Source organism: Vipera ursinii (genome assembly GCF_947247035.1).
Source record: "Vipera ursinii genome assembly, chromosome: 2".
Lineage (NCBI taxonomy): Eukaryota > Metazoa > Chordata > Lepidosauria > Squamata > Viperidae > Vipera > Vipera ursinii.
Window position 1 is genome coordinate 144,487,508 of NC_139513.1, and position 24,986 is coordinate 144,512,493.

Here is a 24,986-nt window from a genome sequence, read left to right on the forward strand (position 1 = left end):
CAGTTGATGTCATGTATTGAAGCTGAGAGGAGGACATTTGTCAGTGTGATCGCTATCAAGTTGGTTGGGGTTTTTTCCCTTTCATTTAGTGAGCTTGTAAAACGTAATAAAATTAAAGTCATGGTGCAAAGAGTTGACTGGTTGCCCAGAAAGCGATGTAAAATAGTATTATTAAGTGAACAAGGCTACAGTTATAAAGAAATTAGAAGAAAAATTCGTGGAAACTTAACCAAAGGTGGCATTTCAAAGTTTTTGAAGAGGTATAAGAAGACTCGGTCAAAACCACACTGGTAAAGGCAGGAGAAGGTGCACAACAGCAAGTGAGGATAGAAGAATTAAGAGATTGTGCCTATGTGACAGAAGAAAATCATCTGGGTCTATACAAGATGAAATGGCGCAATACAATGTGAAGTTGAGTGCAAAGACTGTTCGGCACAGACTGCAGGAATTTGGCCTAAAATCTAGAATTCCACAAAAAAGCCACTTTTATCTCTCAAACAAAGGTTGAAAAGACTAAACTGGGCTAAAACCCATGTTGCCTGGAAAGAGGAACAATGGGACAGTGTTAGTTGGAGTGATGAGACCAAGATCTCCCTGTTTGGTAGTGATGGCATAAAATATGTAAGGAGAAGAATTGGGGAAGATTTGCATCCTGATTGCATTACATGTACCATGCAACACCTAGTCATTGTTATGATCTGGGGTTGTATGACATCAAAAGATGTGGGCAGAATTTGTGTGATTAATGGGAATATAAATGGCCAAAATACTTGAGCCCAAACTGAAGCCTTCCGCACATGATCGTTTCCAAGACAATGAAGCATTTATATTTCAACAGGATTCAGCTCCATGTCATGTTGCTGTGTGCAAAAAGTGGTTTCAAGATAATCATATTCCACTGCTGGAATGGCCTGGGAATAGCCCAGACCTTAACCCAATTGAAAATCTATGGAGCCAACTAAATAAACTCGTTAGTCAGAAGCAACCCAGCAATAAAACCCAGTTAATAGAAGCAATTATTCAATCTTGGTTTCACATTATAACATCTGCAGAACTAAAGGACTTGGTTTACTCCATGGGAAGACGTAAGGCTGTAATCTATGCTAAAGGTTACCCAACTAAGTATTAACTGACGTAGTAATTTTTGTATATATCATTTTTATATGGTGATAATTTTGTATATCTTTTTTCTACGTTTCACTTTTCTTTTTTATAACTGCTATTCTAATAGCAAATCCTTCATAAGAGTTATTGCATTACATTCTTGATTAAATTATCTTTCCATTGATATATAATTTTACAGTACTACTCCCAAAAGAAGTGGTGTTATTAGCCATCAAACCTCAAAAGTATGCTTTTCCCAAAAGGTTTCCACAATTTTGGCCACTACTGTACCTAATACTACTTCCCCTATTTTCTCCACGACAACCACCCCATGAGGTGACTTGGGTTGAGAGAAAGTGACTTACCCAAAGTCACTCAGATAGCTTTCATGCCTAAGATGGGACTGCAACTCACCATCTCCTGGTTTTTAGCCTGGTGCTTTAACCACTAGGCAAAATATTTCCCCCTGTTCTTGAAGGAGTTAGCTATCACTTCTTGGTTTTGAGCAGAAATATGCATTGATTCATAAAATGCATACTAGAAACAAAATGAATTGCAATGTAGATTTTTTATAAACAAACTCATAGTAGTAACGTTGTCTCTTTTTATTAGTTTCTTTACAACAACAACACAAGGCAACAGACTGAAGCTAGAGATGACTTACATTGCCCGTGGTGCACGCTGAATTGTCGCAAGCTTTACAGCTTACTTAAACATCTCAAGCTTTGTCACAGCCGGTTTATTTTCAATTATGTGGTAAGTATTGTAGTAAAATCACTTAGGGTTTAATATTTTATGTCTGCTGGTGTTGCCTTAGTTGGAAGATGATTCCATTATAGAAAGCTACAGTGTAAATTTCTAGATGGAGCTCAGAAGGTAAGTGAACAAATTTAATACTTTTTCCCCCCAATACTAGTCAGCAGTAGAAGCTACAACAGGGAAAATTCACATTAAGTCCTGTCATCCTTCTGAATGTACCCAGTAACTCAGAATAAACAAATAGTGGCTAAAAGTTGATTTGGAATCTTTGTGCAGCAAGATTTGGAAAACCCATTCTTTTATTTATTGCAGTATCATCCAAAAGGTGCTAGGATAGATGTTTCTATCAATGAGTGTTATGATGGCTCCTATGCAGGAAACCCTCAGGATATTCATCGTCAACCTGGGTTCGCCTTCAGTCGTAACGGACCAGTCAAGCGAACTCCAATAACCCACATCCTTGTATGCAGGTCAGTAGAAAATGGAGTTAGTTTGTAGATGTATATGAGTAAAAATACGCAGTCTGTGATGCTCTCGTCCTATTAGAGAAAGCAACTGTGATATTACGAGAGCTTACTATTTTGATACGTTGGTGTTTTTAAATGAACTCTACAACAATAATTGATAATCTGGATATATTTCTGCTAGAAAACAGTTAGGTTTCTAGGCTGCTGCTACCTTCAGTCCTCAAGTGGTCTTTGTAGGATTGCAGTGCTGCTCAGATATTTAAATACCTGGTTGAAAATGTTAAAACTTCATTTTACAGACCAAAGCGTACAAAAGCCAGCATGTCAGAATTTTTGGAATCTGAAGATGGAGAAGTAGAGCAGCAAAGAACATATAGCAGTGGCCATAATCGATTATACTTTCACAGTGATACTTGTCTACCTCTACGCCCACAAGAAATGGAAGTTGATAGTGAAGATGAAAAAGACCCTGAATGGCTACGGGAGAAAACTATAACGGTAACTTTGGGGCAGACTGCAATACTTTCTCTTAATCTGCTAATATTATTAGTACCGTATTTTCCGGCGTATAAGACAACTTTTTAACCCATGAAAATCTTCTCAAAAGTTGGGGGTCGTCTTATACGCTGGGTCGTCTTATACGCCGGAAAATACTATTCACCCCTCTGATCTTTTCTGCTGGACGCCGGGATCGCTGGGTGAATGGAGGTAGGCGATGGCGACTCGTGGTTAAGCGGCCAACAGCGAACGGGTGATGGAGGGCAAACTCTCGTCAGATCATGGGGCGGCTGCTGCAGCCACCGCCATTGCTCTCTCTAGGACTGGTCATGCTGGCGCTTCCAATGCTGGCTGTCAGCTCCCCGACGAGAGGAGGTGCTCCGCTGAACAGTAGGGAGCACCTTTGCTCCCGCCGAGGCACCGCCTGACCACGCCAACCAGAAGAATCGCCCGGTCACGGAGTGCAGAACTGAGAGCAGCAGCGCACCAAGCGAGAGAGCTCAGAGGAAAGAAGACGAGGCGCCCATTTGGCAGGGAAGGAGCAAAGCTGGGCAAATCACAGAGCAGGCAGAGCAGAGAAATGTTACAGAGGAAAGGGGGCGGGGTTTAAAAGGCGAGGCGGGCGGGACATGGAGACGTTCTGTTAGAAGTAACGAAGGAGCCTCCGGGCGCTTTCTGGATCGGATTGTGCGAACTGAGGGTGCCGCTACAGTCCTCGTGTTTCCCAGGGTTGCCTGTCGTGCCAGAGGTATTCCCTGTAGCCCCAGATTCTTTAGCTCCCCACTTTCCTTAATTTGGGCGAATTTTGTGCTCCGTGGAAAAACATTAATACGCAAATGCCGTTTGTTTAAGCACACAAAACTCGGGGGAAACCTTGGTATTTGTGAACGGAAAGGCTTAAGCCTTTTCATTTCTGTTTTATGCACGGGCTGGGAGGGTCACGAAGTTTACCTCTTTTATTTTAGCAACATCTTGGCACTTATTAAAAAAGGGTACTAACGCTAAACGAGTTGTTAATATGCAGATTGTGTGCCAGGAAGTGAAATATTGAGTTATTAGCCCAAACCCTATAATTTAACACGAAAAGTAGGGGGTCGTCTTATACGCCGGAAAATACGGTAGATGGAATTGGTACAATTGCTGGCGTAAATAGCAAGGAGCTGGATTATGTACAAAACAGGAAAATATTATCTGTCGGACAGATTCTGAAATGTTCTATATTAATTACTATGGAAAGAAAAAATATATAATGTAGAGAAGAGGCTCTCATGTTTAGGTTGGATGCTGGTCATAACATTTCCATATTTTACAACTAGGGGCTCATAGATGGCAAATATAGTCAGGTGTTCGATACATTGAGTAAATGGGGCCATACTTTCAGCATTGTTGGGGTTTCCCCCCCCCCCATAGTAAGGGCCCAGAGAGTTCATTTATATTGTCTAATTGTCAAATGTTATATAGGTATAGATTTCAAGAGAATGTTATCCTTTGAAATTTTGCATATGTCGCACCGTCATGTTTATGTAGTCCACTATTGTCTCCCAAAACATGTTATGTGTAGGACACTGTAAAAGCATGTGTTTTGAAGAAGCATTTATTCCATATCCAACAAAATGCTGTCTTAGGTCATCCTTTTATGTACAAACGTAATGGGAAGCCAATAAATTCTAAATGTTTTTTGTTGCATAAGTCAGGGGTCCCCAAGCCCTGGTCCAGGAACTGCCAGAATCCGGGCCGGGCATTCAAGCGAAGCTCCCATCTGAGGATGCAGGCAGCACATGGAACTGATCCCTGGTGCCCAAAAGGTTGGGGGCTGCTGGCATAATTTGAGGTCCATTGCCACTCTTGCTATAGAAGTTAAGACATTCCTTTATTTGTCTAGACCAGGCATGTCAAACCCGTGACGTTGCGTGATGTATCTGAGCTTTTTTCCCATTGCCGGCAATGGGGTGGGTGCGGTTTTGTCGTGACGCGTCTGGCCCGTGGGCCGGCAGTTTGACACCCCTGGTCTAGACTCTAGGCAATATAGGAACCCACTAATTCTTTATTCTACTTGTTTCTTAGCATCTGCATATCTCACTGATTTATTGATAAATACTTATAAAACCCAATAATATTTATTTATTTATTTATTTATTTTAAAGGATTTAACTGGTGGTTCTTGTATCTCAGAAGTTGAAAATGCTGCTACTCCAAATAACGTTGTTAACAATGTTGTAAATGTAAATATTGCTGTTGGGTTACATCTGATAGATGTTATTTATCTCTTAACACAGCATATGTTAAAAATTCACCTTTATCATCTGTCAATTGGTCCACAGTCAAAATATCTCCACTTCCATCCAATTTTTCTGTATTACATCTTTCCCCCCAATATTTAAAGTTAGGTTTCCCCATAAAGTCAATATAGCATGAGTAAAAGGGACTTTTTTATTAGATATTACATTCTATTACTTTCTGATATAATGGTTCCCAGAGATGCTAGAGTTCTTAGTACTTAGACCCCAATACTGCCGATCCAACCAAGTGGCATCCTTATAATTATTAATATTTCCTTTGCTTTAACTAACTTTCAACGGTTGCTTCACTGCAGCAAATTGAAGAGTTTTCTGATGTTAATGAAGGAGAAAAAGAAGTCATGAAATTATGGAATCTACATGTCATGAAACATGGGTATGTAATCTATTTTTAATCTAAAATGGATGAGAACAGAAATATGGATGAAAAATTATTCAAATTTTCAATTCAAATTTTAAAAAATATTAAATATTTTGCTGTTCTTATTTTAATGTACTGAGAATTTTAAAAAGTTCAGTTGGAAATATGGGCAAGAATGGTATTTCTAAACAGGATTCTTTTAAAACTTGCATCTTTTGAGAATTCCAAGAAATCCAAATTCTGTTGTTGTTTTTTCAGGGGTGACAACTAAGTAGTAATAATTTTGTCTTGTGTTTTAATGTTAACAGATTTATTGCTGACAATCAAATGAATCATGCCTGTATGCTGTTTGTAGAAAATTATGGACACAAAATTATTAAGAAGAACTTGTGTCGGAATTTTATGCTTCATCTAGTCAGCATGCACGACTTTAATCTTATAAGCATTATGTCAATAGACAAAGCTGTTACTAAGCTGCGAGAAATGCAACAGAAATTAGAAAAAGGAGAGTCCATTACAGCCACAGCATCTGAGGAGTTTACAGAAGAACAGATGGGTACAACTAATGGCTATGGTGATGCTAATTCTAGGGAACGGTCTTCAGAAATAGATAATGCATCTTGTATGACAAAACAGAATAGAAAACAGAAGATCTGAAAAGACCAGCTGACAAAAAAAATGAAGTGATATTCTAAGATGCATGAACTCTATAAGGAATTTAATAAGATATACAGATTTTTAACAGGCACTGCTGGAAACAAAGGATTTCATCACAGATAGTGTTGATATGGTTCCTATTGAAATAATTATGCCAGTGCAACATGTATATCAGTTCTAGTGATGTAATGACAATACTCAAAGTTTGAGCATGAAGAGCAATACAATTTTTGGAAATTTTAATTATGAAATGTACTGAATTTACATAACTTGAGTATATGTAAACCAGTTTTTATATAAAAATTTTTGCAACGGTAATGGCTGACTTTCCTACCATGGAGTTGAAAATGAGAAGTGATAGGAACAGTTTATAATTTGTACTTAAAAATTCTGTTTCTTTTTTGTAGAAAATAATGTATCATTTAAAGCTTAATTTGATCCTTTATTTTTATTCTATCAAATTAGAAGACCACAGTTTTTAAATACATTTTTAAACATTCAAGTGTAATATTGCACTTCTATAATGTCCATTTAGGGGGGACATTGCTTTGTCTATCACAAACGCAGGGATATACTATAATAATTGTGCCAGTAGCCTAAAAGAATGTGTTGATATCATCTGGTATATGAGATCAGACTGTTTAGGGTGGATGAAGATGACAATATGCTGCTTTAACACCTTCAGGTTATGGTGGGCATTTCGGCCTACATTTGCATGTATACAGACTGCAAAATCCAAGCACAGTTAACCTGGGACTTTTAGATGCTACTTTTAAGGGGGAAAATACACTGTAAAATTGATCCAGAAAATGTGTTGCACTTCTTTTGCAAGTATTCTGTGATGTATTGCATTCAATACAGATGCTAATTAAAAGTCTGGTGCAGTCTTGCACTGCTCTTAACACATTAAAGCATATGTTTACAGATTTTCTTTTTTTCCAATGGAAAGTAGCTTCACTACTGGTACAGTATCAGCACCAAGGGTTTGTTCCAGCAAGCACTATGGTTGAGTAAACATCGCCTCGTTTTTTTAAAAAAAATCGTAAATACTTCATTTTTCATATTCCTTATTTATAAAGGATCAGTTATGTATATACAATTTACATTTGTTTTTATTTCATTCCATCATCGTAAGTAGGCAGTTCCCCATTTTGGATTTTTACTATGGAATGGGCGGGGAAGAAGCTTCCTAATGGAGATTTTCAAAACTTTATAAAAACTGTAAATACTGACTTTGGTCCCTAAAGGTGTGTTTAACTGTGAGACTATTTAACTAATGGTGTGGATGTGATTTGTCATCCAGTATTAAGTTCTTAGTCACAGATTTGTGTCAATAGCAAAGAGGGAAACTACAGTTTTCATTAGATGTCTTTTGTCTGCTCTGAGTTGTAGTAAACTCTAATTACACCTTTGAATAGCCGGCAAGCATTTCTCTTGGGCTTTAATTTGCTAAAGCTGTGCACATATGTAAAGAAATATTTTAGGAGAGACATAGATGTAGAGTTATTGCTTATGTCACTTAAGCAGTCGCGCTCTCAATGCTTAAAAGGAGGCTAGCATTCTTTGCACAAAAAGTTGATGACCCCCAAAAATAGTAATCAAATTACTTCTGTCAAGTAAACTTTCTATGTCATGTCCATTTATAATAAAAGCTGAGAATCCCTTTGTTTCTATTTATAATAAAGATGGATTTTCTATATGTACTCTTAATGAGACTGAAGAAATCATGTAAACTGGATGAACATTTGAATGGTACAGTAGATAAAGACAATTGTTTAATGAACCCTTTTGTTTTTACATTAAATGTTTATTTGAAATTTGAATTTTGTACATAAAGTTCAATAATGTAAAATCTGACAAGGTGTCATGTTGAATCTTTTCACATATATGCCAAGATGGATTCAGAACCATACAAATTTTGTTGAGGGGGGGGAATATTTGCATTTGGACTAATTGTGACCTGTGATAGGGCCTGAAATGGGTGGGTGGTTTTTTGCCTGCATTTAGAATACTTTTTTAAATTATTTTTTTGCTTTTTTCAAGACTTGCAGTCATAAGCAAATGTAATCTAGATAAAACATACCAGTAGTATTCTAGAGATAAACTCTGATGCCATCATTGTCCATGAAGGGACCAGAAATGGTCAATGTTCAGATTGGCAACAAACGTTTTTCTTTTCCGATCTGCCAATTGTTGAAATACACAAGCAAAATTATTTTTCAAATATTAATACCAAGTAGAAATATTTTGGGAAATTAAGATGGTAAAAACATCTAAATATACGTGTCGGGACCCACTTCAACTAACCACCCAGGAAAGCGGAACTCTTGAAATAGGCATTGTCTCAAAAGGAAACTTTTATTAGGGACTAGTGATAGCAGAGGGACGCGGTGGCTCGGGTTAGGACGCTGAGCTTGTCGATCAGAAGGTCGGCAGTTTGGTGGGTCGAATCCCGAGTGCCGCGTAACAGAGTGAGCGCCTGTTACTCGTCCCAGCTTCTGCCAACCTAGCAGTTCGAAAGCACGTAAAAAGGCAAGTAGAAAAATAGGGACCACTACGGTGGGAAGGTAACAGCGTTCCGTGCGCCTTTGGCGCCTAGTCATGCCGGCCACATGACCACGGAGACGTCCTCGGACAAGCGCTGGCTCTTCGGCTTTGAAACAGAGATGAGCACTGGCCCCTAGAGTCGGAAACGACTAGCACGCATGTGCGGGGGAACCTTTACCTTTACTAGTGATAGCAGGGAATGTAAGGCAAGATCCAAAGAAAAGCCTGCATGAAATGATATAATTAAAGCAATCAATATGCCCCCTCCCACCAAAGTCATAACGTCCGTTTGAACTCCAGCCAATTCACAGGTGGCCTGATGGCCGGCTGACTGGTACGGTAGGCTTGCATCTCAAGGTCGTCTCCAGCTTTCGATTCCTTGCAATTGTCTCCTAGATAAGGAGACCCGTTCCATACTTGAAGAGGTCAGGCAAAGAAAGGAGAAAGTGAAAGTTAACACTAAGAATCCCCCATGCACCCCCTCCCCCCAAAAAGAATGGCAGGTCCCAAAGGAAGAAAAGAGAGCAGATGAATTTGGGGGCCTGACAATACGGCTCTGATCTACATGAATTGAATTCACCCAGGGCCATAAGTGCAACCTTTCTGAAATCAAAGTGATAGGTAATCTTCAACTTACAGCACAATTGGGACTCAAACTTCCCTTGCTAGGCAATGCGGTCATAGAATCGCACCAGTTTTTTGTCATTTTTTTGCCACGATCATTACGTGAATCCAATTTTCCCCACTGACTGCTTGTCAGGAGTCCCTGGGAAGGTTCAAATGGTGATCGTGTGACTAGGTCACTGCAACCATTGTATCTGTGTGCGCTGGTTGACAAGTGCCCAAATTTTGATAGGGTGACTGGCAGTAGTTTTTAAGTGCGAGGACTGGTCACAAAGCACCTTTTTTTCAGCAACATTGTCACTTTTGAACAGTTGTTCAACTGGTTTTAAGTCAAGGACCACCTGTTTTGCATTTTCTTTCTAATGGGAATTCAGCAAACACACTATTTCAGTTGCTATTGTGCTGAATTCAAGGCATAAAATGTAATTGCTTAAAAACTTTCCAATTTGTGGCCTGCACAATTGTTCAGGCTTCTTCCTTCTCTGGCTTAGCTGCCTGTTTCTTTTAAGTTGTTCATACTGAAAATCAATTCCATTCGTTATCTGCTCACAGGTATTAGATGATTTTTTATCTTTAGTTGTGCATTCATTTCACCATTACACATCATGCCCAAGAGATAATAATGTGCTATCACCTGGCGCAAAAAGGTGAAGTTTTCATCTTACCCTACCTAGCTTCCAAGCTGAGACAAGGTAGTAGTCACTTCAAAGCCAAGGTAACCATTTCTTCCAGTCTTCAAATCTTTTTTAAATATGCTGTATTTATATGGAAGGCTGAGTGACCCAACCAATATGTATCATGGTTAATTTTGTGAGCATCTGAGAAACGAGACTCAGATTACAGGAATGATCCCTTCCATGGCAGAGCAGATTATTGTAGTCAAACCACAAGGTAACAGAGACAGTGCCCTGTATGTCAGGCTCAAAAATGATGTGGAACAATTTAGAGTTCAGTTCTTTATTTGCACATAATAGAAACTTTCTAGAATAAACCCTTATTATTCTCAGCCTGATATACCCTGGGAGGGCTGTCCTTCCCTCTCGGTCCCCTACCCAGCTCTGCTGGGCTGCCTCTTGTCTCGTCCTCTTCCTGCAATGTGTCTCCTTTCTGGGAAACTGCCACATCACTGTAGCCCATCGTCCCCCCTCCCTGCATGGGCACTATCTTTCACCTCATACAAACTTTCCTGATTTAGAATAGTGCACAAGATTATAATCGTGATAAATCCCAAAGGTGCTTTTCCAGAAGGCAACCAGACTGGATTGTTTTCCTTGAAAATGTTCTCATCCAAGAAACTTCAGTTCCTGAAGCAGTTTGCAAGGAAAAAAACTCGTCACCTTTTGGAAAAGCACCTGTGGGTCGACCATGACCTGAATGATGATTGATGATGATGATGGTGATGCTAATAATAAAGTTGGAAGGGAGCTTGGAGGTCATTAGTCCAGCCCTCTGCTCAGGCAGAAAACCATTTCAGACAAAACTTCCAGTGTTGGAGCATCCACAGCTTCAGGAGGTAGGTTGTTCCACTGATTAATTGTTCTGTCAGAAAGTTTCTCCTTAGTTCTAGGTTGCTTCTCTCTTCGGTTAGTTTCCATCCATTGCTTCTTGTCCTGCCTTCAGGTGCTTTGGAGAATAGCTTGACTGCCTCTTCTTTGTGGCAGCCCCTGAGATATTGGAACACTGCTATCGTGTCCCCCCTCGTCCTTCTCTCCATTAAACTAGACATACCCAATTCCAGCAACTGTTCTTTATATGCTTCAGCCTCTAGTCCCCTGATCATCTCTGTTGCCACTTTCTGCACTCTTCCCAGAGTCCCAACATCCCCCTTACATCGTAGTGACCAAAACTGGATGCAGTATTCCAAGTGTGGCCTTACCAAGGCATTGTAAAGTGGTACTAACACTTCACATGATCTTGATTCTATCCCTCTGTTAATGTAGCCTAACACTGTGTTGGCTTTTCTGGCAGCTGCAGCACACTGCTGGCTCATATTTAAGTGATTGTCCACTAGGACTCCGAGATCCCCCTCACAGTTGCTACTATTGAGCAAGGTACCACCTATACTATACTTGTGCATTTGGTTTTTCTTGGCTAAATGTAGAACCTTACTTTTTTCACCACTGAATTTCATTTTGTTATAGTACCCAGTGTTCAAGTCTGTCCAGATCCTTCTGTATCTTAAGCCTATCTTCTGGCGAATCTCCATAGACAATCAGGCTAAGGCCTTCTTGGCCACTGCTCCATCTGTTGTAGTAGAATCATGAATCCAGGAGAACCCTCAAATTATGAACCAGCTTCATATGGGGGAGCATGCTCCCCATCTAGAGTTAAAGAATAGTAGTTCCAGGCCTGCCACAGATCACTTACAGTTCTGGAGTGACTAAACCAGACCTGAATTTTGATAGATACGGATCCTCCAGGTTCTCTGCAGCTGTCAACCAACTACTTTCTTCACAATCTTCTCCATTAAGAGAAAGCTGAAAATCAGGTGATCTTAATATGATGGTGGCTGACCTGTAACCCTAAAACTATAGTCAAAATTCAGTAGCAAGAAACTCCTGTCAAACGGAGGCAAAATATTACATTTCTTGGTTAAAAAAATAAAGAGAACAAATTATTCTCAATAAAATCCTAACACCAACATGCCATTGCCCTATCCACTGGAATTCTAGGTTGCCAGGTGTTTTAAAGGTGCAGCGCCTATCTATGTAAAATTTGTCTGCTTTCTGTCTTAGCATATCAGACTATGAACAAAGACTTTCCCGGTGAATTAATATCCACTAATTTAAGGAGGAGTCCCTGAGGATTTTATTTCACTAGTCATTTCTGACTCTAGGAGGCGGTGTTCTCCATTTCAAAGCCATTGAGCTAGCGCTGTCCAAAGACGTTTCCGCAATCATGACGCCTGCATGATGTCATGGAGTGCTGTTACCTTCGGACTGAAGTGGTATCTATTTATCTACTCGCATATGCATGCTCTCAAACTGCTAGGTTGGCAGGAGCTGGAATGAGAACAGGAGCTCACCCTGTCGAATGACGCTCGGGTCTCGAACCCGAGCTGCCAGCTTTCCAATCGACAAGCTCACCGCTGTAACCACTGAACCATGGCGCCACCTAATTTAAGGAGGGATGATCAGCTGTTTCTAAGAAAAAAATTTTTGTTAGATATACATTGGCAGACATACACATACCTCTGTTCATACATTTATTAAATTCTTGTGTTCCATTATGAGCTGATGTAATAATGTTCAACACAAAGTTTCTGGGGAATAAAACTGCAAAGCCCTCAAGGCTTATTCTGTATATTGCTACTCTAGTATCTTATTTTGGTACTAAAGGTAATGAACATTTTCAAAACTAAGTTATTTCCCAAAGGTAACCTCTTCAGTATTCAAACCATAAGTAAATAATTCTGATTATTTAAATCTCTTTAAAACTTTTAGTAGGATGGCAGATGTCAACCTAGCTACTGTTGGCAATTATTTGAAAGCAAGACTAATGATTTTGAACAATGGCTCCTAATTTTCTGTACCTGAAGTCTCACCAAACACTTTCAAAGAATTTGGGCCCTACCACAACAGAAACAAGAGGTTTATTTTTTTTCCTGTTGCTGTATTTACTAATCACCAAAAATGTTAAAACATCACTGATTTACTCTATAGCCCATCTTATTACTTTTGAGTCCATCTTCGAACACGTGTACAACTACTTGAAAATTCCTGGATATGAGTACAACGACACCATCACCTTTTCTGAAGGAATGTAGGATTTTGAAAATAATAAGTTCTTTGCTCATAAAATTACTTTAGAGCCAAACGTTCCTGCAAAAAAAAATCCCTCAGCTTCCTACAGCATAATTTTAAGCAACTGTTTATCTTCTGCTTGTCTTCATCTCCTGATATGACTCTCAAGTTCAACAGAGACAAGACCCAAAGGTGCTTTTATTTTAAAGGCAGCTGGACTTTCTGATTTAAATCAGAAAGTCCAGTTGCTTTTAAAATAAAAGCATGTTTGGGACAACCATGATCTGGATGATTGAGAACAGACATGTCAAACACAAGGCCCGGGGGCCAGATCCGGCCCGCGAAGTGGTTTCATGCGGCCCGCGAAGCCATCCTGGAAACAGTGAGGGAACGGCCCCCACTGCCTTGGCCCTGGCCCAGAGACCCTCCTTCTGCCAGAGACTCTCAGATCTGTCCCACTCCTGCCCGGGCCCCCATAGGCACCCTTGATGCGAACGATGTAGAGCTGGCCACGCCCACCCAGTAGGCCATACACATTCTAGCCACGCCCACCCAGTAGGCCACGCCCACCCAGGCCATACCCAACCGGCCCCCTGAGGGCAACCGCAATGCTGATGCGGCCCTCAATGAAATTGAGTTTGACACCCCTGATTGAGAACTTCCATAGGCAAGAGACAAGATTTCACCATAACTGGATAGGGTACAATAAAGTCAAACCTTTATTAAAAAGTCATGATACAAAGAATCTTGAGGTAAATACATACAAGTGCATACAAAACATAATTCCATGCTAACTTTGCCTCCAAGAACTGCCACCTCATATGAATACTGTCTGAACAAAGAATCCAATTTTTCAGAATTCTTACGGCTCTAAAATACTGATTCAATTTCTTTTGAACATTTTTGCTGCTCATAAATAGGTTCAAGGTAAGCTTTTGAATAGCTTTCCTGTTTCATAGCTTTTTTTTTAAAAAAAAGCCCAGACTTTACCCTCTCAAGACATAAAATCTCTCCGTTTCCTCTTTCTCTCCCATCCCCAGCTGCAGAAAGTCAGCCTTTGCTGGGGAAACAAATTTCTATTGCTATAGCAAAACAGCTTTTACAAAAGTTTAAGAAATTCAGAAAATTCCTTATTAGCTCAGCATCTACATGCCTTCCTCACACAAGATAGAAGTCTGTGGTATATTCAAAAATGAAGATCTTACTCTATTCCAAGGGAGGGATAAGAACTACAACCCAGATATCTGGATAGCATCCGGCGGTTTTAAATGTTGCTTTATATTTTTGGTCTTCTAACAGTTGAATATTTGGATTATGTCCTCCATTCCGTCACCAGATGTAAAAAGGTTACTTATTTTAGAACATAACAAAGGCATTTTGTATGGTATATATGAAATTGCAAATGTCCTCTGGCAATCAAGAGGAGGAAACAGCACACATCACATCTGAATACCTTTGCAAATCCCGATTTAGATTTATGCATAACATTCTAAAAAGAAGGGGGAACTTCCAGCCTACCATTATATACGGTAATGAACATACAAAGCTAAAGATGAACTAAAGTATCTCATTCCCTCTTTTGTACCAGTTTTGTTTTATGCTCAAATACATTTTCATAGAAATCAATAATGAGAGATAAAGAGTATATGGATGATCTGGCTTGCAACTGACATTCTTAAGAGAGGGACGTCAATACATTAATATCCTTTCCCAGTCTATATTCACATGAACATAAGGCAAGGTGGTGATTTATATGAGTAGAAGAGAAGAGTTTTGGCGTGGCTTGATTTTAAACCGGGGAGGGGCAGAGGTAGGATTCTACAATCCTTAAATTCCAGCTTCTTACAGGGTATCTTGAGATCAGGGTGGGCTGGGGGAAACTAACCATTTTTATGTAGATTCTGCTCCACAGAGTATTCAGTTAGCCTTCCCCCAAATCCTGCCTCCAGATATATTGGAACTTCAACCCCATAATTCTGATAAGCAACTGGAAAGTGAAATATATCTAGAAAACATCAGATTGCAATAGGCCACGAGATAAGGCTCAGCTACATATTCCTGAACCAAAAGACCTACTACCATTTGATCACACATTAATACCTGGTGACAACTTTTACTTAGGGCTGAAACCAGAGTACTCCTAGCTGGCAATCCCACCTTGTAAGAAGGGAAGGGAGGAATTTTGCTCTTTTTATCAGCAGCTTCTTTCTTTGCTTACTTGTCAGACGGGGTATGGCAGCTAAGGACTGCAGCTAAAGCCTCCGGGCCTGGGATCGAAGACTTAAAGTGTAAGAAAGAAACTGGTTTGCAGATCTTACTTAACAGGATACTGCTATTGCAAGGAAACAGCGGCCAAGACTGGGTTCCCCATTTTGGGAGATGGGCATGCAGGCAATTTAATCATACAAAGGAGATCCGGAAAAGAGGGATTTCAGTTGCCCAATTTAAAACAGCAAAATGGTAATTAACTGCAGAGGTTGAGCAAAAATGCATTAGCTGTTACTCTCTACTTAAAGTTAGTACCTGGCTCACCTGTTAACTTGGTTACATCAACCAAATTTTAAAATGCACACTAAGAGATCTCTGTTATGCATTAATTTTTTATATGGTACCTCCTTATTTGCATACCCTGCTGGTCTGACCCCACTTTGTATAAAATTATCTGAAAGCAAGTCTAGGTAAAGACGGGCGTGATGAACATCATTTATTTGCTACACAAAACTCTAGACTCCGTCCAAGTGTTCAGGAATGGTCTAAAACATTTGCGCCCTAAATATTTCCTCAGACTGTGTGATATCATCTTGAAAAAGGCACAAACTGTAGAAGGCACTTGCAATGAGCACAGAGGAGTGGAAAAATGTCACTTAAGCGACAAATGCCAGGAATGAAATTTTCTCTTTCACGAGTGAAATATTGTTCAACAGAAGCATCCAACGAAGGCACTTGCCAAAACAAACGTCTCAGCTCAGATTTCTTCTGCAGTCAATAGCAAGGCACTGAAGGAAAAGGATAAAGTAGAGGCCCAAAAAGTCTTATTGCCCAGTGGACAAAAAGCTTTCGGCAGGAGTAGGTTGAGGTGCAGCATTTCAGTACCAAACTCTGATGAATAGGAAAACATACATACAGTTTTGGTCCATTAACCCTGAGCCAAAGAATAACACTAGGCAAACTTAGTAAGCATAACCAAGCATCGATAGCAGGACCACAGTAACAGAATCATCTCTACCTTTTTCTTTCAAAATCACCCTCTCTCTTGGTGATCTCCAGAGATGGACAACAACTCGTATCATCCCCCTTTGACTAGGGATTGTGGAGGATCGTGTCCAGCACCTCTGGAGAGCAACCAAATGGAGAGAGCTGTTCTAAAAAAATAATACTCAAAATGCATGATGTTGAACAGCAAACACAACAGCTTACATAAATTTTCCAGGTTACTCAGCATTTCACCAATATTTCAGGTGAATCCAGTAGAGAAGACAGAGTTCAAGTAATGTCCGTCTCACAGAAAAGTGGCATTAAGCAGCTTACTCTTGTCTGAACCAACAGCAGTATACCAAAGACACACAGAGTTAACAGTCTGGATGGGCAAATAATTGTGTCATTGGAGTCCGAACCCTTTGAATGACGCAACTGAAAGACAACTACTGCTTCTCGGTCTAAGAGTTAGAACACCAAAACTTTCCAGCCAGGATAGGAGAAGGAGCATCCAAAATACAGAGAGCCACAGCATTGATCAAGTACCCAGTCAAAGACCACTTCCCTGTTGTTGGAACTAATTGTCACTCTGAGTTTGAAGTTCCCCCCGTTATTATTGCAAGGGCCTAAATTCACAGCTTCCATGTCGAAGGTTACAGCTGACCCTGAGGTCACCGCAGGCAACTGGTTGGTCATCTCTTTTCCATTGACAAAAACAGCTCCTGCAACAGAGAAGAAATGCTGGTGAGCCTACCCAGTCACTTAACACATTTTTCAACTTCCCATGGAAATCAAGTAACTTCTGAGCTGTCTGAATTCATCTCCTGTAATGACCTGCAACACACTTCACGGACACCTTGTTAAATTATATTCTCACCACTAAAGGCAGAAAGTTGGCTTGCTTGCCAAACAAAGGTGCTATCCCAACTTTATTACTCCCACATGCATCTGTTCACTGTCATATCCAACCCCCCAAATCAAAAGTGAATGGTGGAAATCAACCCAGAGAACTAGATAGAGAAGCAGAACATTCTCATTTCTTGGTCTCTTAGCCAGTACAGTTATTAATGGTTAAATCTCCCAAGAAAGACCATAACAGCGTCCACTGCCCCCAAAATAGTTAGGACGCCCACATTATTCCATATAGTGTCTCACACGCAAATCAATTACACTTGTTTACCATACTGGCAGCAAGAAAAGAGGGAAATTTACTTTCTCAGTTCTCAGTTATTTACAAGTGGTAGGGCAAATCTTAAAAATACCATTATAAAGGGTTGCCCAGTTGTTTGGGGTCAAGGGCTAAATTCTCCATACAGAAGCTTAATGAGATAAAATTTAGGACTTACTGATCTTCATGTATTTAGAATGAAATTAAATGAAAAAGGAGATTGTATGATGATGATGTAAAAGGAAACCAGGCCGTCAAGGAACACGGTGGCTAGACATCATCAAAGCTGACACCAGCCAGAGCACAGAAAAACTCCAAGAATATTGACATGCCTGTTTCCCAAGGCACTGCCTTTTTTGCACACTTTCGCTGACAACCTTGGGAAATCACCACGCTTATTATTTTCCATCACTTGTTTTGGATTCCTCCACATCATAATACAGTCATTCCATATATAGTAGGTCTTAAAATGTCAGAACATTAGGATATGGTAGAGATTGCAGGTCAGAAGGTGGGCCAATTTAGGTCTATTTGAAACTCACCATTGGTACTAATGCACACAGCTTTATCCCGTTGCAAAGAATCATAGCCATTGAGCTGCTCAACACAAACTCCAATGCTATCTTTCCTGTCTGGCTGGCCAACTGTTTCAATTCTGTGAAGAGAAAGGGTGGGGGGAGGGGAAGGAAAGCAGCTATATTTAGAAAAATGTTAATATAAACCACGTCCTTGATTAATGCACCCTCCTTTAAATCTCACAGTCTAGGAATCTGCAATTCAGCTCTCTCCCATCTGGTGTTCCTCGCATATATTCAAATACAAATCCCATATGTTGGTCTTCAGTGCTTACAACACTTACCAGTTTTGGGAAAGCTACTTTACTAGATGGGATAGTTTCCATTTGCTTCAAGTCATCTTTCTTAAAGATGGAAAATTTCTAGCATTGGGAAAACCACCCACCCACATGTTTTACATAAGGGAAGGCCTTCATTGGATCAGTGGCATCTTTAGCTAAAATGATACGATAGCCAAGTGAAAACGAAAATCTCTGCCAGTGATGTTGGAGAACCATGTCTCATAGCAATAGCACTTACAGCAGTGGCCAAAATTGTGGAAACCTTTTGGGAAAAGTGTATTTTTGAGGTTTGATGGCTAATAACACCACTTTTTTTGGAGTAGTACCATAAAATTATATATCAATGGAAAGATAATTTAATCAAGAATGTAATGCAACATACTTTGTTCAATTATCTGTACTGTATCCTATGCAAAGTTATAGCCAAATAACCAGAAAAAGGAAGCACAACTTGCTCAGGTTGATATCAGGCAGCTTTCCTTCATCTGATTGTAGCCAATGAGCATGAGTGCTTAGAGAGCCAGTTAGGTGTCATCTTATTTTGGCAATGAGCCAATCAGATCACAGTAGGATTCAGTTATTGATGTCAGGTATTGAAGCTGAGAGGACATTTATCAGTGTGTTATATGATCACTATCAAGTTGGTTGGGGTTTTTTTCTCTTTCATTTAGTGAGCTTGTAAAATGTAATAAAATTAAAGTCATGGTGCAAAGAGTTGAGTGGTTGCCCAGAAAGCGGTGTAAATAAGTATTATTAAGTGAACAAGGCTACTAGTTATAAAGAAATTAGAAGAAAAATTGGTGGAAACTTAACCAAAGGTGGCATTTCTACTGTACACTTTTCCCAAACGGTTTCCACAATTTTGGCCACTACTGTAGACTTTACATATTGCTTCACAGCCCGCTCTAGGAGGTTTACAGAGTCAGCCTATTGCCCCCCCAGCCCAAATTCTAGGTCCTCATTTTACTGACCTCGGAAGGATGGAAGGCTGAGTCAACCTTGAGCCCCTCAGAATCAAACTCCTGGCAGCGAGCAGTGAGTTAGTCTTGAAAACTGCATTCTAACCACTGCGCCACCATGATGCTCTTGCCTGATGCTCTGAACAATACAATTCATCTACTATCTAGCTAGCTGCCATACAGTGTCTTCTTCCTACTACAGATATATTGGGAGAAGTAACATTCTTCCTCTCAGCATTAATTAATAAGATGTTTGCTGTCATAAAATGTCACGGTTGGTTGCTTTTCCGTCTTGAAAGAATAATTATTTATCTTTAAAACATTCCTTTGGAAGATTCAGTTTTCTCTACAGGGTACCACTTTCAGACCAAACACTCCTCCTTTCATTTATTTATTTATGAACAGATGTCCCACTTTTTCATTATTTAAACAAGCCTAAAGTAGTTTTCATTAGTAATCAAATAAGCATTTATTGTCAGAATCTCCGGAACAGATAATGTGTTTAGAGGCTACATTAATAATGGTAGCAATCGGAAGCGCAGAAACCTGCGATGTGAGCAGAAATTTCAAACAATTGACGTCACGGCCTGAATAGCAGAATATACAAATCTTAACCCAAAGAAAAACAGGAAAAATTATCTCCCAAGTTTCATTTAAGCCATTTGGAATTTTATGGTTATAACTCTAAGGAAACTCTTGAGACATATAGGTAGTCCTTGACTTATGGCCACAACTGAGCCCAAAATTTCTACTGCTAACCAAGACAGCTGTTAAGTGAGTTTTGCCCCATTTTATGATCTTTCTTGCCACAGTTCTTAAGCGAATCACTGCAGTTGTTTAGTAACATGGCTGTTTACTGAATTTGGCTTCCCCGCTGACTTTTGCTTATCAGAAGGTTGCGAAAGGTGATCACATGACCCCGGGACACTGCAACCGTCATAAATGCATGTCAGTTGCCTAGCATCCAAATTTTGATCACATGACTATAAGGATACCACAACAGTCACGTGTGAAAAACAGCCATAAGTCACTTTTTTAGTGACACTGTAACTTTGAATGGTCACTAAAGGAATTGTTGTAAATCGAGGACTGCCTGTATTAAGTAGCAATCATAAAATGTGAGCTAATCCTGTTTGCTAAGAAAAGGAAGGAAAAAAGAAAAAGGAGCAAGTGCCAAAAATTTATTCCTTCTTTTTAAAATTTACAAAGGAATGTTACCTGCCCTGTAGGAGATAAAACAGCTTTTATCCGTGGGCTGTTAGGCTTTTGAATGGGACATAATCTCTGTGAACTTATGCAGAATTGACTTGGGAGGCCGGTGTGTGGTGTAGTTGGTTCACATAGTGTGGTGGGATGGAGGGTTTGTGGTCACTGTGTGTTGGGGGGAGAGAGCACGGGGGGGGGGAGGCTCAGCTAATCTCAATGTACACATGTTGTACTTTGACAATAAAGGTTTATTTATTTATTTTTATTTTATTTATGTTGTACTTTGACAATAAAGGTTTATTACTATATTATTATTATTATTATTATTATTATTATTATTATTATTATTATTATTATTATTATTATTACCTAAAGGTAGCAAACCTTTAAGTGGCCTGCTTCTTCTGGGCAGTATATTTGTACAAGAAAAAAAACACCCTAGGTTTGTTATAGAAGAAATCACATTTATAACAGTTTGTGTTTAAAACGAAGCAGATACAGTACATGTGCCAGCCAAATATAAGCACAATTATTTCAAAAACAGGGAAACGTTAAAACCCTCCCCGTTTTTTAAGGAGTACAGTTCGGGCAGCAATGAGTTAATTCTTCCCCTCAATTTTGAGTAGACCTCAAAACAGGAACCATATTGTCCTGCTAATATTTTAGCCAGTCTTCCTTTTCTTCAGGAAGAGACTCAGCTGAAGGCTAATGTTACAAAATGGGGGAAGGAGGAGGAATCTCTTACATCTGGAAGCAATCCATAAGAGAAGGTTACTTGTAAAAAAAAAGAAAGAAAGAAAGAAAGAAAGCTGAGATTTACAATCTGCAGTTGTTTCATCCTTAATTATAAGTTGCTGCTGATACTTTTTTTTTTAAAAAAAGGCTGTTTTTAAGTTAAGCTGTTTTAACCATGGACTTCCATATATTTTGGTGTGGAAATTTTGCACTAAGCTTGATGTGTTCCCCTTTGATGCTACATTTAGTTCTTATTACAACTCTAGCTGGTAAGAACATAAGAAGTCCATTGTGAGAACAAACCTCTAGGCTAGCGTTTCATGTCCAAAAGGAGCTGATTAGATGTCTCTGGGAGGTATCCAAGCAGAGCATGAAACTAATGGTTACCAACTGTGACCCAGGCATCTTTATTAGATGGATGACTACAGTTCATGGAAATGCCATTTGGTTATATGGATTAGCTTATGCTCCAATCCAGCAATTTCTTGCAGATACAGAAGCCCAAAATAGAATGTTTTCCAAGTTTACAGGAAAGCACAAACCCTATATAAAATGGCAACCTAAAATTTTTTATTTTTAATTCCATTTATATCCCGCCCTTCTCCGAAGACTCAGGGCGGCTTACAAGCTTAGCAGTAGCCTTCATTCTATGTATATGCCTGCTTATTAGGGCTTTCGCACACACCCCCCAAGCGGCATTATTACAAAGTCAGCTTAATTGCCCCCAACAATCTGGGTCCTCATTTTACCTACCTCGGAAGGATGGAAGGCTGAGTCAACTTTGAGCCTGGTGGGATGCGAACCTGCACTAATTGCAGGCAGCTGGTGTTACTTAAGGAGGCATTAGCCCACTGCTCCACCAAGGCTCTTGGTGGAGCAGTGGGCTAATATACATAAATCATATGTATATGACGCGGTGGCTCAGTGGGTTAGGACACTGAGCTTGTCGATCAGAAGGTCGGCAGTTTGGCGGGTCGAATCCAGAGTGCCGCATAGCAGAGTGTGTTACTCGTCCCAGCTTCTGCCAACCTAGCAGTTCGAAAGCACGTAAAAAGGCAAGTAGAAAAATAGGAACCACTACAGTGGGAAGGTAACAGCGTTCCGTGCGCCTTTGGCGTCTAGTCATGCCAGCCACATGACCACGGAGATGTCCTCGGACAGACGCTGGCTCTTCGGCTTTGAAACGGAGATGAGCACCGGCCCCTAGAGTCGGAAACGACTAGCACGCATGTGTGGGGGAACCTTTACCTTTACCTTTAAGGAGAAAGATCTAATTGTGGGAACAGGTAAAAAAAATCACGCCCAAGGCCCTGGAAGGGTGCACATTTGGACCCTGATTTCAACAATTCTGCAACTGTTGAGATGTTGGTGTTTTTGAGCCTTTTTCCTAGCCAGAGCTTTTATTTTTAATTTCCTATTGTTTTTATGCTGAATCAACTCGAGAACTAACTTCTAAGAAACCTAAAGGAATGAGTCATCCTGACTGCTCCAGTGTGGGATTACGTTTGTATTACAGGGGATGCAGGATTTTGATGTAAGTGCTCAAAATCCAAAGAGAGTGGGATGACCAGGGCTTTTTTCTCATAGAACGCTCAGAACGGAGTTCCGGCACCTTTTTTGGATGGAACCTTGTAGGGTAGGCAAGGCGGGTTGTATGACATGTGTGAGTTCCGGCACCTTTTTCTTTTACAAAAAAAGCACTGGGGATGACTACAGGCAAATATGAATTGTATGCTATTTCGAAATAATTATGTGAAGACATGAAATGAAATTAAGAAAGACATGTTAAAATGAGTGAAAAGAAAATTGTCACTGTCAGAATCTCTATGATAAAAATGAATGTTTTGCTAAGAATGTCTTTGTTTCAGACAAAAACATTTTTAGAATTCAAGTACCATTTAAACAATGGCAAACAGCTATATCTAAATGTATAAAGTAAGGGAAAAATCCACAAGTAAAATATAAAGTATTACAAGATGCAAAGGAAAGAGGAGGACTGAGTTATCAGATTTAAAATTATATTTTTTTTGCTTATTGTTTGGTCTGGATGAAAAAATGGATGTTACTGAGAAATAAGAGACTTTTAAAAGTAGAAGGTCACAACCACCTGAGGTTTGGATGGCAAGGATATTTATGGTACAATGGAGTTAAAATTAAAGTGAATTTCAAAAATCATCGTATTCGGCATGCCATATGGAGAATACCACGGAGACGTCCTCGGACAAGCGCTGGCTCTTTGGCTTTGAAACGGAGATGAGCACTGGCCCCTAGAGTTGGAAACGACTAGCACGCATGTGCGGGGGAACCTTTACCTTTATACATGTATTTATTTATTGAAATTATATATTGCCTGATTCCCGGTAACACTGGTACCTTACAGTATTCAGAGGGAGGAAGGGAACTCCAGACACATGTGAAGTTGAAACATTACTTAATGAAATCTCTGAAATACAGAATAGGACCCTAACCCTATACAACAGAGGTCCCCAACCTTTTGGGCACCAGGGACTGGTTCCATGGAGAAAGATTTTTTCCATGGGTGCATTTTGTGTGCTGCCTGCATCCCACAGATGGAGCTTTGCTTGTTTGTGTGGACCGGTTGCTGGTATGCCGCAGCCTGGTACCGGTTCATGGACCGGGGTTGGGGACCCCTGCTATACAAGACTGATTTTGAACAGGACATAGGCTGGGACTGTCAAGATCTTCCATTTGGTGCTGCCCCGATATGCAAGCAAGGATTATCACAGCCTTTTCTAGGGTGGCATGAAGACACTAAAATGCCAACTCCTATAGGACTGATCAAGTACATTACAAAGGTTGGAACAGACCTCTGCTGCTCGGCACTGCACGGAATGTATGTAGGATGGTTGCATAGTCACTCTTTTTATACAACAGCAAATGTTAACATTTCCCACTTGAACGTACCTTGCCTCTCCCCACCTCCCAGCTGGAAGTCAGAACCAATCAGCAGGCAAGGCCTGCACCTCCACACAACACGCAGTTGGGATTGGGGAGTTGCTTGGACAGTTGGCCTGTCTGCAACCCTCTGCAACCTCCGCGTACCCATCAACCCCTCTGGAGCATAGGAATGTGGTAATGGCTATGGGGCAGTTGTGGCCATCTAAATCAGCCATTAAACATTTCTTTCTTCTTGAAATGCCAAAGCAGTTACAAGTCGCTTCATCATTTTGCTTATTTACTGAGCCGCGCTACAGAATATTCTTCCTTTTTTCAAGGTTTAGCATTATTTTCAATTGTTTGTGCAAACTTTCTTAATCAAAAAAATAAATTCCATTACTAAAAATAAAAAAATAAAAAAAATAAATGTCAAATCACTCCATCAAGCTTGTGCATCTTTCTTTTAGGAATCTGCATTTACAGTATATCCATGATGTACTTCAAAAAATTAAGTAAAATCTCCTGTACACACACACACACACACACCCCTATTGTGCAGTACAAATAACCAGAGCCACACACACAGAGTTCAAGCTAACTATTCTATTGTATTCTGCCCGTAGTACAGGAATCTGCCCAGAGATTTCCTTCCCTTGGGAACAGAGATATAAGGTTTCATAGAGCTTGGAGAGGGGTAGTCCTGGATCTCTTTTGGCTACAAAGTGATTCAAGGCTATCTTCCCGCTTGATTCCTCCTCCCTCCTTGCCTGGCTGGGCATTTCCCAACATCTATCCAGAAAAGCTTGTTGATGTCTTGCAGAAACAAAGTATAGAAACCAATCAAAACCAAATAACCCAACACTGATAAATCTAACAGCTAAACACAACCCTTCTAACCCCAACCCAAACTCT

General features: G+C 40.0%; 2 protein-coding genes across 4 annotated transcripts in view; one reads left to right on the forward strand and one right to left on the reverse strand.

Moving 5' to 3' along the window:
* SUZ12 (SUZ12 polycomb repressive complex 2 subunit) overlaps positions 1 to 8,196 on the forward strand; it is a 30,873-nt gene extending 22,677 nt beyond the window's left edge. The window contains exons 12-16 of one of the 2 annotated variants that reach the window (XM_083353035.1): positions 1,717 to 1,860; positions 2,176 to 2,333; positions 2,738 to 2,828; positions 5,422 to 5,501; positions 5,795 to 8,196. In XM_083353035.1, coding sequence (XP_083209161.1) covers positions 1,717 to 1,860; positions 2,176 to 2,333; positions 2,738 to 2,828; positions 5,422 to 5,501; positions 5,795 to 6,143 — 822 coding nt within the window. In that variant the 3' untranslated portion in view covers positions 6,144 to 8,196. Of the gene's footprint in view, positions 1 to 1,716; positions 1,861 to 2,175; positions 2,334 to 2,629; positions 2,829 to 5,421; positions 5,502 to 5,794 lie in introns of both variants that reach the window. The other variant, XM_083353034.1, reaches the window with a different exon arrangement.
* A 5,557-nt stretch (positions 8,197 to 13,753) lies between these two features.
* The window catches only part of CRLF3 (cytokine receptor like factor 3), a 43,096-nt gene continuing 31,863 nt past the window's right edge, over positions 13,754 to 24,986 (reverse strand). The window contains exons 7-9 of one of the 2 annotated variants that reach the window (XR_014491317.1): positions 17,963 to 18,075; positions 16,475 to 16,974; positions 13,754 to 15,044 (exon numbers count right to left, since the gene is read on the reverse strand). Coding sequence is in view for 1 of the 2 variants with exons in the window: in XM_083353629.1 (XP_083209755.1) it covers positions 16,721 to 16,974; positions 17,963 to 18,075 (367 nt within the window). In the remaining variant the exon portion in view is untranslated. Of the gene's footprint in view, positions 16,975 to 17,962; positions 18,076 to 24,986 lie in introns of both variants that reach the window. The other variant, XM_083353629.1, reaches the window with a different exon arrangement.